This window comes from Fomitopsis serialis (genome assembly GCF_022376445.1).
Source record: "Fomitopsis serialis strain Sig1Antser10 chromosome Unknown B0H18scaffold_130, whole genome shotgun sequence".
NCBI classification, from domain to species: Eukaryota; Fungi; Basidiomycota; class Agaricomycetes; order Polyporales; family Fomitopsidaceae; genus Fomitopsis; species Fomitopsis serialis.
In genome coordinates, this window is record NW_025955090.1 from 12,933 (window position 1) to 25,242 (window position 12,310).

The following is a 12,310-nucleotide window of genomic DNA, read 5'->3' on the forward strand; positions in this document are numbered from 1 at the left end:
GCGCCTAGTGTGGCTTTACCTCCTCCCCTCACCCAGACGACGCGAAAGGCAGCCACTGCGTGTTCCTCGTGCAATCTGATAAGTTCCGTTACACGAGAACACAATTTATACGAAAATATCCCGCTTTTGGGCAGAATAAGCCGTGAGTTTCACCGGCCTAGGCCGAATTCTGCAGCGAACATGAGATACTGACGATTCGAAACTCCGTGGACTGCGTCCTTTTTTGGCAGTTGGCCATCAATCCCAAATCAAACATGCCTCGCGGACGCGTAAACATGCCGCCCTCGCACTTTCCCTCGCTCCTCCCACCCTCATCCCGACTACTTCGACTTCGACTTCGACGTCGACATTGACTTCTCCGAGCAGCCCCAGCACGACACTCCATGTCTGACAAAGCTACACCCCGCCAGAAACGGCCACAGCAGTACCACAGCGATATCGACCAAACCAAACGGACCAACGCAGAGGAGATGGCTGCCTGGGCGGGAGAGATTCACGACCGGATCAGGGAGTACCCCGAATCCATCAACGAGTACTTGTCTAGCATGGTGCCATCGGATACGCCTGTCCCTGCATTTCCACGGATGGGTAGACTGTTCAAGGTGATCCCGATTGACACAGTCGAAAAGGACATGTATGAGCCATTGGTCAGTGCACGCAATGTTGCCATCGCTAAACAGGTTTGCTGACTTTGTCCGTAGGTGACGGCACTGAGTCGGCTGGTCAGCTCATTTCCGCCCGACGTGCGGCCTCACTTCCACAACTACGGCCACAAGCCCTTGTATTTTCCCTATAAACCATACGAATCTGAGCAGCACTCGACCAAGCCGGACGTGATCGCGACTATACCGGCCCTGCCCTTCGTGGGACCACATGACCAGTGGAGACATGTCGCATTGGTGTTCGAACTCAAGTCGGGGTCAGGTCATGACCCGATGGTGACGCACGAGAAGACACACTGGGAAACGTTGGTGCAGCTTGCGAAGAGCGCGCGCAACATCTTATTCTCGCAGGGGAGGCTGTTCGCATTCGTCGTCGGCATATACGGGGACCAGGCTCGAATCTACCGCTTCGACCGCGCGGGAGCAATATGTTCACCCCGATTCGAATACAAGGAGCGTCCAGAGATATTCCACGAGTTCCTGTGGCGACTGCTCCATCCCAGGCTATCCGAGTGCAGGCTCGTCGGAGAAGACCCTACGATGACGCCAGGTACTAGGGCGGACCTAGATGAAGTGCACTCTCTGACGAAAGCCCACGATCCCAAATGGGCCCACACGGAAAAGACGCAGAAGACGGTGCGGCGGATCATCGTGACGGACAAGCAGGAGAACGAGACGACGTATTTGGCGCACAAGCTGCTCTTCGTGAATCCGCGGCTGTTCTCACGAGCGACGCTCGTATGGGAGGCGTACAAAGTCGGCGAAGAGGAGGTGAATAGGGGCAGGAGGTACGTCGTGAAGGAGTCGTGGCGGCAGTTGGGTCGTTTCCGCGAAAGCGACTTCTATGAGGCGCTACGAGATGCCACGGGGGGCGAACCGATCTTCGGTATGGCTTCTTTCATTCATGCCGAGGATCTCGGTGATCACGATGAGGACGAGCGGAAACGAGAGGTGGAAGCGCGGCGCCTGAGATCGCAGAGCCGTGCGCCTCCGGGCATGAAGTTAGTCGGTCACCGGACTATCGCAGGGGCGCACAACGCACCGGGAATGGGGCGGCTGAACGAACGGAGCCTTACACGGGTCGTCTTGGAGACGGTCGGTACGCCGCTCGCGAAATTCAAGCGTACGAAGCAGTTGGCCATGGCGCTGCGAGACGCCATAGAGGGTAAGCTACGACTGCTGCTCAGGATGTCGCTGACGAGCGACTACGACAGGACACCGGCGGGCGTACGAGGCCGGAGTAATCCACCGCGATATCAGTGAAGGGAACGTGATGATCGCTCCAGAGGGTGCCGCCTTCTCAGGCTTCATCCAGGACCTCGACTACAGTTTCAACTGGAAATGGTTCCTATATAGGCGCGAAATGCAAGTGGATCTCGCCAAGTGGGAGGAGTACTGTGTTCAACACGGTCACGAGCCGCGCAGCCAGAAGGATGCTAACAACGACTCTAAGGAGCGCACTGTAAGTAAGTACCGTCCCGGTTTGATACTTTGACTGAGACGTTCGCCAGGGCACGGTCTTCTTTATGGCCATCGAAATTCTGCAGGCTGAGATCACCCATGAAGCACGACATGACCTGGAGTCGTTCTATTGGCTCCTTGTCTTCATCGTGCTCCGGCACACTGCTCATGATCATAAAGACAAGGATGGGGCATTCGGGACCGTGTTCTGCCACTCTGGTTGGGAAGAATGTGCCCTTATCAAGGAAGGTTGGCTACAGAAGCGGAAGCCTCCTTTAACGGTCCCTGGGAACGAACCGTTGACCTCGTTGCTGGAAGAATTTCGTGTGGCGTGCCGCTCCAACCTCGGCGATTCAGACTCACATCGCATCACGCATAGTGAAATCCTCGATATCTTCGACAAGGTGCTAGCTGCAGACAATGTCTGGCCAGACAGTGACGCTGCCCTGCCGTGGAAACTTCACAAGAACGGAGCATACACGGAAACGATGCAGAAGTCCCTTGGTCAGTCGGTGCAGCCGGGCTCTGTGGATCCAATGACGGGTGCCAAAACCGAATTTCCCCGCCCGCCGCCTGTCACCCAGCCCCGAGGTGCATCCAATCATCCACAGCCAGATGAGGACGATCAGCAAGGCGAAACCGCAGGCGTCTCAGGCGAGGATGGACCTGGTGGGCTGGACCAACAAGGGGCAGACGCCGCGGCCATACGCGTAGCTGTCGACGAGCCGGCAGATGAAGAGATTGCGTTCTGGCAGGGTAGACCGGCTTCCGTTCAGCCGGCGGTGCAACCCAAGCCCAGTACCTCTCAACCGCGAGCACGGAAGGAGACTCGACCACAGGTCGGCAGCAGGGCAAAGAGCGGTCGTCGTGCCGAGTCGCCGCCAGCGGCGAAGCGTCCAGCAACCCGCAAGAGAGCAGCACCGAGTCACAGCATTGCCGAGACGTGGCCGGCCAGCCATGTTGACGCGGAGGGTGCAAGCTCAGGTCATCGCTACAATCTCCGTTCGTCTAGCCGCCGTAATTGGCTGTGCCGAGCCATCTGACGCAGTCGACCTTGCGCCGATTGCTGGGCGGCGGACGACCCGTTCGCGTGCGCAGACGACGTCCAAGCAGCGGGACACGGGCTCGAGGGACAGCAGTGTGGGGAAGCGCGGCCGTGCTAAAGAGGAGCCTGATGGGATCGAAGAAGACCCAGAATCGCAGTCGTCGAAACGGCAGAGGACTCTCAGTCAGCCCCGAGGCAGGAAGACGGCGAAGAAGCAGGGAAGGAAACCGTGATTGGCTTGAGTTCGCATCTAACCCGCAAGTCGGTGGCTGGGTCCACCGAAGATGAAGACTCGGATTTGACAGTGTGTAATAGAGTATCGGTTTCTTTAATCATTTCGTTGGTGCTGTGCTCTGGCCAAGTACGGTATTGTCGATGCAAACAACTGTAGTTATGGCTGACAGCTGAATCCGCAAGCGTACATAAGTATAGAGGACCAGTTCGTCACTCGGAAGCAACGGGTCGGCTTTGTTTGAGCCTTCTCAATCGTCATTGGTCGTGAAGTTGAGTGACGCCAAATAGTGGTCGCCGTGGTTCGTTATTCAAGTGATCCGGAACAACTCTTGGGTACTGAGAACCCTCAGCTTACATCTAGACCTTATTCTCTGTCATTCGCTTCTACGAGTGTCATACATGTGGTTGGTACTTCGAAACCGTTCGCAGTCTTACTCGGAAAAGATATGGCTTGGAGATGTTTCAAAATCGAGCCGCAATATGTCCGACCGTATCGCATATAGTAACCCTTCCGGGACTCTGCTTGTACAATCTAATCGCGGTGTCTCGCCCAAGACCCTGCCTCTGACTGCACGAGCACCTTGAGGCGGTCTATAGTCGGAGAACGGCAGAGCCGAATCTGTCTGTAGTGCCCGCCCGACTACGTACGATCTATGAAACACATCATTTGTCTCCTGGAGTCCCTTGCTGACACCAGTGGCCAGGATGATTTACATCACTGTACTCTATGGAAGACGGTGAACAAAGCCTGTCACAAGTCGCGAAGCGTCCGAGAAAGGACTCAAGTTCAGACCAATCTCGCAGCCCTCGCCGTGATTCGTCGCCGCGGCGAAAGGGAGGGGAAAATGAAGGTAAAGTCGACTCGGAGGCGTGATAGAAAAAATGCTTTTTGAGTATCCAGCGATGGTAACGAGTCGTCTAGTGGTGTTACATGCACAACTACAATGTTAACACTGCACCTGAAAATAGTCCTGACTGAGACCCTGGTCTAAGTGCATGTACTAACAATGGGGCAACCATCTGCGTTGAATAGTAGTAAACCAGCATCACAGCCGACCAATCTATGAAACTTCACCGCCAGTGACCTCGCGATTTGGACTGTAGTTACTAGTACATCACGAGTGCTACGGTAATCCTCAGCTACCTAACGTCTTCAGACTCAGCGAGAGATCGAGATGTATCACACAATCGCAGTCAATGATACAGTGATAGCAAACGATCCATCCTAGTTTACCAGTCCATGCAATAGCAAAGCACAACGTCTACCTCCACATCTACCGCGAGCGGATATTTGAGTGACGGATACTGAGCAATCGTGAAAAACGGCCCGTGGACCAGCGCAATCAAACGTACGCATGAAGGGTCATGCATCGTCGCCGAGACAACCAGTGTCCCTTCATCGCCGCGTGGAACGTCTCCTTCTGGCCGGAGCAGAACGGCCTTGGACGTGGTCGCTGGCTGTCCTCGTCCGCTTCGATCGATCGGGCTCGACTTCGGACGTGTCGCGACGTTCGAAAGATCGCTTGCCAGCGCGACTGCCGCTCGCTGCGCGCGCTCCACTTCCGCCTGCTTGCGCCGCCGCTTGTTGTCGCGTCCGTGAACCTGCCTGGTGAGATTGGCCACTAGGCCCGGCTTGAGGAGGAGGCACCGATTGCCCACTCCGCTGACCCGATGACTGAATCCTGCTGCTATTGACATCGCTCTTCAGACGCTCCGAGCCCTCGGGACGCGGAACTTTATCGTCGTCGTTGGGTAGGACGAACGGTCTCGCCCTATCGTCCGATGGCCATTCCTTCTTGAGCGCGTCGTTGAAGATATCCAGAACCTTCTCGTACGTCAGCGGCTCCGTCTCGATGAAAGGGCTCATAGTGCGAAGGCACAGCACGCGGAAGTCCTCGAGAAGGGTGGTCAGCGGCATGTTACCGATGACAACAAGCCGCGGACCGATGTGTGGGTCGAGCGAATTGAGCCATGAGTTCTTCTTACTGATGCAGGTGTCGTCATCATCCCCGTCAAAGACTGCTTCACACGCCCTGGCACCTTTAGGGTGATTGTGCCTGGTATGCCGCAGGACGATCCAAAGGAGAAGCCAGTAGAACGACTCCAGGTCGTGACGAGCTTCGTGAACGATTCCGCCTCGGATGATCCTCAGGGCCATGAAAAACAAGGTACCCTGCGTGAACAGAATAAACATATCATACTCTGCTATTCAGACTAGAGTACGCACCGTTCGTTGTTTACACCGCAATTTCAACTCTTCCGTGCTCAGAGACGTACCAGGCTCTTGCCGTGGCACACTGTTGTGCTTGGTCAAATCCACACCCCTAGGGACGTCCTCTTCTTCATCATCTCCAAACCATCACCTACAACTCCGTCGTCAGTTCTTCGACTGATCCTTCTCTGACGTCGCTGGTAGTCGACTCTTCTCCAACCTCCTGAGATTCGTCGTCATAGCCTTCCTCTTCTACAAGTTCGCCATCGTAGTATTCCTCGTCCTCCTCAGCAGGTGCAAACTCGCCCTCGTAATCCCCTTCCTCTTCCTCTTCCTCTTCCTCTTCATACAGATACCATTCTGGATCCAGACCCGGCTGCACCTCCATAGCGGCCTTATTGGCGTCTTTGAGCGCCTCTAATATCTTCGCACTTTCGGTTTGCACGAAAGCATCCCAGTCCTCGAGCTTCGTGCCATGCTGAGAAAATCAAGGAGCTTCTTCCAGTTCAGACCGTAGTCGAAATCTTGAATGTACCCCTTGAACGTATCGTTGGGGTTGCGCGATATCATGACGTTGCCTTCGCTAACGTCACGATGCATGATGCCGGCCTCGTAAGCTGCACGGTGTCCTGGTAACAGAGAATAAGTCAGGCGTATCAGAGCACTCGGTACGGATTCCATACCGATAATTGCGTCGCGCAAAGCTTCCACCAGCTCCTTCGTCGAGTTGAAGCGAGACAGAGGTATACCAACCGTCCCCAGCACCAAGCGCACATGACTTCGTTCATTGTGGGCATGCGCCGTACCTTTGACGGAGTGTCGTGCAGTGACTGTGAGATGGCCGACGTCCCGGCCGCCAGGCTCGCCGCGTTGCAAAGACAGGATCTCCTTCGTACCGAGATCTTCGCCAGACACGAATACCGCAATGCCAGGGACATCTGCGCCGCCGCGGAAAATCTCCCTGTAGTTGTCTGTCTCGAGTGGTCGGACCATCTGCCGCCACGAGTCCTTGATGACGACGGGCGTCTTCACAGGCTTGTTGTCTCCGTCGACTTCGATAGCCTCCCACACCGTCGTCGCCCGCGAGAACAGATGCGGATTGATGAAGAGCAGGTCGTAACAAGATACCTCGTCCCTTCCGCTTCCCCTCCGAGCTCCCGACAGTGATATAGCGATATATCTTCGACGCCTCGGGTGTGTTCTTCGCCTTCACCCCTGCGTCACGCAGCTTCTTGACGACCTCCGCACGCTGTCCCGCATGGACGAGCTGCACAGTAGGGTCATCGCCCACGACGCGACAGCCAGAGTGTGGCGTGGATGGGTGAATCGCCACAGAAATTCGTGGAGGAGTCGGCTGCCGTCAAGGGTCGTGTAGTCAAATGCGTCCGAGCAGACGGCGCCGGCGTGGTCGAAGCGAAAGATCCGAGCGAGCGGTCCATAGACACCGATAACGAAGACGAACAGTCGGCTCTGCGACACGAGCAGGTTACGCGCACTCTTCGACAGCTGGACCAGTGTAGCTTCGTGGGCATCTGAGTACGACTTCATCGGATCATCGCTCACGGCGAGCTTCACCTCCACGACGAACGAGATGTTCCTCCAGTAATCGGCATGTCGGCCAATCGACTCCTCGCCGGGAAACGAGGCGATCACATCCGGCCGAGTGACGTGGTGCTCCGATGCGCACAGCTTGTAGGGGAATACGATGCGGTCGTGGTTGTGGTTGACGAATACAGGTTTCTTGGTGCGATCGAAGCGCCTCACTAATGAAGTGAATCCGTCACACTGGAGCAGGGTGAGCAACGCGGAATTGACCCGGAGTGGCGTGCTCACCAAGGGACCGTACATCTCGCTCTCTAACCTGGCATTCTTCGGCATCTGGAAGGCCGCTTTGGTCACAGACTTAAGAGGCTTTTCTCCGGGCACAAAGTGCTCGAGGAACTCTGCTACAGGATTCGTGATGAGCACGATTTTGCCTGCGATTTCGCTCTTCCATGCAAGCTGATTCTTGCGACTGCCTTGCTGGGTATCGTGCTTGGTGACAGGTCGATGGTTCCGTACACCCGCCTTGCGGGGGGAGACGTAGTGCGCCATGTCGGAGGAAGAGGACGAGGGCTGCGGATGATGCCAGCGGAGGTTGATATGATCGCTACAGCGGGAGCCACACGAGGGCCGTGCGAGCGCGACATCCGCGACCGTTTAGACTGGTAAGGCATGTCGGAGATCCAAGCCAATGGCCGTGGTCGTGATCCAGAAAGGAAATTTTGCGGAAGTACCCTAGAAGTATATCTGATGGGCCGCTCGTGAGTCAGTCTGTGGTTCTCGCCCAAATGGGAGTTGATATGGCTTACCGTCCGAAAACGAACACTGCTCTGACTCGATTCTTTGTTTGAAGAGCTACTGGGCACCCGCAGTGTATGGGCAGCAACTATCTACGGTGACTACGCGTGAATCGCGTCGTAGGACACGCTATGGGCACACAACGACGACGAGGAGAGGACGACGGGACCGCGCCACAACCGCGCTCGTGGATCAGGCGGAGTTCGAACTGCCAAATCGGGCGGCTGATGCCGATCCATCACATCCATTGTTCGTCTCTTTTGGACAGGCCTTGCTTTCACAGCCGAGCCGTCTCGTTGCCCAGATATTTGGCAAATTTACCGTGTGGCGAATTCCTGCAGCGAGTTACGAATATTTATTGGAATGTAGCCTTGCGACCTGCCTGGGCTCGTTAGGGTCGATTAACTATTGCGGCGTTGCATAGCGCTCTGCCTGCTGTCCGCATTGGGCATCCCCTTTCATCTGTGTTCTGCGGAATAGAGACAGCTCGGGTCTGTGCGGACGTCGCACTGGCCCATATCGAGCAGAAGATCTATTGCGTATCGATTGACCACGCGCGGCGATGCACGCTCCGTGGACTACTGTGGCTTTGTTACCCACGCACCCGTTTGGTACAGGGTGTGATCGCCCCCGCGCTTTCGCGCCACTGCATCTCACTCGCTGTTTTGTCCTGCATATCCCGTCTCACTAGCATCTACGCCTCTGGATACAGTATCATGTCGAGATGCACAACTCGCAGAAGATCGCCATGAACAGTCCCAGGTTTCTTGAGATATGGCCGAGCCAGTTCTGTGGCAAGTTCGCCGTGGTCGGTGCCGACGCAGAGAGCTTTCTCGACCATTGTGTCCCCAGAGCAAAGCGTCCGACGCCTGCGTGTCCGCGCCCAAGGGGAGGTGTCTTCAGAGTCCCGGACCAGAACTGCGACAGATATCTGCATGCATTGACAAACGCAATAGTAAGTGAGATGTCGTGCAAAATGCGACGCGCAGCTGACCGGGATAAAGACCAACGGATTAGACACTCTCGTCTGCTCTTTTCCGCGCGAGCAGCGCATCGTCTTCAACAGCAACCGCCGTCAGGCCATGCCCCTGGACCTAGGGGCGTGCAGTCCGACTGACAAATGCATCGGCGAACCGAGCATCATCGCGTGCCTTCCGTGCTATCCCATTCTCCCCGTCACCACAGGAGCCACCTGGTGGGATATTTCCATCGTCGTCGACGTCGACGCCGCGGCCACAGACGACCCAATCACCGAGTTCCGCGGAAGCCACATCCCCACGCTCACCCGCATCGAGCGCAGCGTGAACTGCATCATGGTCGCTCAGGGCCGCCTGTTCGCCTTCGCGGTGGGCGTATACGGCCACACCGCCCGCATCTACAGGTTCGACCGCGCTGGCATCATGGTGTCTCCGGCCTTCGAGTACGCGAAGCAGCCCGACATCCTCCACGAGTTCCTCTGGCGATTCCTCAATCCGACCCAAGGCGGCAGCAGCGTCATTGGCAGCGACCCCACCATACGGGCGCCCACCGACGCCGAGTACAAATGGGCCACACTGCTGGCACGCCAACACGAGGACGACGCACAACAAGGGCGCCAGATCATCGAGCAGCAGCACGCATGCAGGCTGTTCTCCGTCACCGGCCGACAGGGCCACGCGTCGCAGTACCTGGGATACAGGGTGGTCTCCACATTCATCGGCCACGCGTTCTCGCGGGGGTCACAGTGTGGAAGGCCCTCGACATGAGCACGGGCGACCGCGTCGTCGTCAAGGACCTGTGGCGCCCGATGTCGCGACCGTCGGAGATACGCTTCTACGAAGACATCCAAGCGTACTCCGAGTGGTGCTGGAAGAGAAGAGGCGTGCGACGACGCCGACGTCCAGCCCAACCCGGACTGGCCCAATTCCACTGCGGAGAGGACTTGGGCGGCGTCGAGCAGCGCAACCGACTGCCCGGGGCCAGAGCGACGCAGACAGGTATCGCGGTCTTGTCGTCGCTCCATCACCAGTCGCTGGGACCTGCCACCGGCCACCAGACTGTCTCTGCTCGACTGCTGGGGAAGGACGACTGGCGGGAGCACGAGAAGAGCCACGAACGATTCGTTGTCGAGTCGGTCGGGACACCCTTGGCCAAGTTTGGGCCAACCAAAGAGCTCGTCGAGGCCATCCGCGACGCCTTGCTTGGTACGTGTCTTCGTCCGATCTCGCCCGCACCGCCTGCTAACTCCACCGGCCATCCCAGGCCACAAGCGTGCATTCGATGCCGGCGTGCTCCATTGCGACGTGAGCGAGGGAAACGTTCTCCTCTGCCGACACCCGTCTGCTGGCTTCAAGGGATTCCTACACGACCTCGACATAGGCTTCGAGTGGAAACAGTTCCTGGGGTCCCACGGGTGGACAGCCGACGTGGAGAGCTATGAACAATTCGTGGCGTCGGGCGAAGGTATAGCGCAACCAAAAACGTCCCGCGCAGGCAACCCTCCGACGGGAAAGCAGCAGCCGCATTGCGCGCGCCGAATGGTCAGTCCGTTGACGAGGTGACTCACGGTCTAGACCAACTCATTCTTGCCCACAGGGAACATTCGTATTCTGCTCCGTGAATCGCCTCCGCGAGAAGGCGCTGGGAGCCCCACCGCGACCGGCGCCAGAGCTGTCGGACGACCTCGAATCCTTCTACTGGCTCCTGGTCTGGATGATCCTCCGCAGAGGGGGCTACATCCTCAGGAAGGACATCGGGCCCTTCCAGTTGTCGACCCTCTTTCCCGCACACCCCAGGTACACTGCCGCGTTGAACGCCAAAATGGCGTGGCTACAGAAGAACAGCATCAGGGTGCCGAACGACCGCCCTTTGAGCACGCTGCTGAACGAGTTCCGGATCCTGTGCATCCGCAACGTCGTCAGCTGGAGTTCCGATGACCATCCAAGAGTGCCGCTGACCCACGAAGCTGTGTTGGCATCTTCAATAAAGCGCTCGATGCAAAGAATTGGCCTGAGGCCCCCCTGGGCTTTGGTGGGCGAGGGGCTGGGAACGGGGCAGGAGACGTCGGAGCGGCGCCACAAAATGAGGACGGCTCTGGACCGGTGGCAAAAGAGGAACCACAAGGGCCATCCGTGTAGAGTAGCAGCTCGGGACGTGTCTGCGGTGCGATTCAAAATAAGCTTACTGGACTTCGAACGCGCCTTCGGCCTCAAATTCACCCCGCCATTGGCTTTGACAATGTAACCGTACTGTGTAATGATTCTTCATGTACCCGAGGCGTAACCTACCTATACCAGCCGGGATGGAGACTAATCGCGGTGGGTGTGTCGCAGACAGGCTGCGGCATAGAGCGGTCAACCAACTTGTGCGACTCGACTGCGGTAGACAACGGTACGCACGGGACGTAGACATATCCACTTACACCTCAAGTTGGAGTGCATACGGAACAGTGGAGGCCGTACAACGGCTCGTCCAGGACCATAGCTTCAGACCAATTACCGTAGAACCTCAGGAGGCAGCCCATTTACGAATCTGCCGGTCTTCCTACCCCACTCCGCTCGCGCAGATAGGCTGACCCGCGCCCAGCGACAGCGGTGCTCATGGGCGCCTCTTCACGGGAGACACCATCCGAGTGAACGGTTGGCTCCTCCTCGGCTTTCTTCGACTCTGGAGCAACAATCCGCGGGGATCGCACTTGTGTGCGCGGTCGCTGAGACGACCTCGAGTCCCATATGAGGTAGAGAACGGCTTCGGATGCCGCCACCACCAGGGCAACCGCCAACGACAGGAGCACCTTCTACTCCTCACGTTGGTCTCAGTGTGTACAGCGCGGTTAAACATGCAGTAAGTACGTACCCACTCGTCTTTCCAGGCCAGTCTCCCAGCGGCCCACCACGTCGCTGCGCCCGAGCCTCCGATACTGAGCAGAGCGTTGAACACGTTCGTCACCGCCCGGCGGTCACTGTACGCTTTCCGCCCCTCCGCATCATCGCCACGAGCTACGTGCGCGGGGAATCTGCGTTCGGGGGAGGTCCGCGTTCCAGCGAGCAGAGCGATCATCGAGTAGTTTGCAGGCCGCAGAGGCGGGTCGTGAGCAGCAAGCGATTCCTCTCCGTTTGGTGATCGTGCCCAAGCAGATATGGTGCCCAGTAGTGAATAAGATATTGTGTTTGGCGGAGGACCTTCGGAGGGAAAGACCACGGGTGTCAACTGTGAGGCTAGCTCGGGAGGCAGGATGAGGAGCAGAGGCCGCAGAGTCTCACAAGATGTGGTTCCAGTGAGATATTGAGATCCCTGTCCGTGGGGATGTGGTCGTTACAGACATGTTGATCTGCAGGCGCGAGATCTGAAGGATTGCCAATTTCCGAATTCCAAGGG

General features: G+C 57.3%; 6 protein-coding genes across 6 annotated transcripts; 2 read left to right on the forward strand and 4 right to left on the reverse strand.

Moving 5' to 3' along the window:
* Positions 1-383: 383 nt before the first annotated feature.
* Positions 384-3,401, forward strand: B0H18DRAFT_1107841 (uncharacterized protein; the record flags this gene model as incomplete). Its single annotated transcript, XM_048032730.1, has 5 exons — positions 384-647; positions 702-1,827; positions 1,877-2,124; positions 2,174-3,125; positions 3,172-3,401. The coding sequence occupies 5 exons, from the start codon at positions 384-386 to the stop codon at positions 3,399-3,401; spliced, it is 2,820 nt and encodes a 939-aa protein (XP_047887303.1).
* Positions 3,402-4,474: 1,073 nt separating this feature from the next.
* Positions 4,475-6,002, reverse strand: B0H18DRAFT_1040196 (uncharacterized protein; the record flags this gene model as incomplete). Its single annotated transcript, XM_048030537.1, has 3 exons — positions 4,475-5,575; positions 5,630-5,726; positions 5,770-6,002. 3 exons carry the CDS (start codon positions 6,000-6,002, stop codon positions 4,799-4,801), a joined length of 1,107 nt encoding a protein of 368 aa, XP_047887304.1. The 3' UTR covers positions 4,475-4,798.
* B0H18DRAFT_89201 (uncharacterized protein) lies at positions 5,823-6,715 on the reverse strand. Its single transcript, XM_048041338.1, has 2 exons — positions 6,298-6,715; positions 5,823-6,243 (listed from the first exon to the last, which is right to left on the reverse strand). Exons 1-2 carry the CDS (start codon positions 6,605-6,607, stop codon positions 6,032-6,034), a joined length of 522 nt encoding a protein of 173 aa, XP_047887305.1. The 5' UTR covers positions 6,608-6,715; the 3' UTR covers positions 5,823-6,031.
* Positions 6,716-7,865, reverse strand: B0H18DRAFT_89200 (uncharacterized protein). Its single transcript, XM_048041337.1, has 2 exons — positions 7,448-7,865; positions 6,716-7,399 (listed from the first exon to the last, which is right to left on the reverse strand). The coding sequence occupies exons 1-2, from the start codon at positions 7,706-7,708 to the stop codon at positions 6,824-6,826; spliced, it is 837 nt and encodes a 278-aa protein (XP_047887306.1). The 5' UTR covers positions 7,709-7,865; the 3' UTR covers positions 6,716-6,823.
* Positions 7,866-8,678: 813 nt separating this feature from the next.
* Positions 8,679-11,518, forward strand: B0H18DRAFT_1107843 (uncharacterized protein; the record flags this gene model as incomplete). The annotated part of the gene is made up of 6 exons (XM_048032731.1): positions 8,679-8,909; positions 8,944-9,633; positions 9,687-10,137; positions 10,196-10,473; positions 10,529-10,849; positions 10,936-11,518. The coding sequence occupies 6 exons, from the start codon at positions 8,679-8,681 to the stop codon at positions 11,068-11,070; spliced, it is 2,106 nt and encodes a 701-aa protein (XP_047887307.1). The 3' UTR covers positions 11,071-11,518.
* On the reverse strand, positions 11,457-12,193 carry B0H18DRAFT_885536 (uncharacterized protein; the record flags this gene model as incomplete). Its single annotated transcript, XM_048041077.1, has 2 exons — positions 11,457-11,729; positions 11,789-12,193. Coding segments are annotated over 2 exons (678 nt in total), but the record flags the coding sequence as incomplete, so codon positions are not given.
* Positions 12,194-12,310: the final 117 nt, after the last annotated feature.

Bases quoted from the DNA above. Each gene is read 5' to 3' on its own strand.
- B0H18DRAFT_89201 (XM_048041338.1), bottom strand. From the start codon at position 6,607: ATGGTCCGACCACTCGAGACAGACAACTACAGGGAGATTTTCCGCGGC. The intron at 6,244-6,297 runs GTATGGAATCCG...CTCTGTTACCAG, and splicing joins TTTGCGCGACGCAATTATCG to GACACCGTGCAGCTTACGAG.
- B0H18DRAFT_89200 (XM_048041337.1), bottom strand. From the start codon at position 7,708: ATGGCGCACTACGTCTCCCCCCGCAAGGCGGGTGTACGGAACCATCGA. The intron at 7,400-7,447 runs GTGAGCACGCCA...ACCCTGCTCCAG, and splicing joins GCGAGATGTACGGTCCCTTG to TGTGACGGATTCACTTCATT.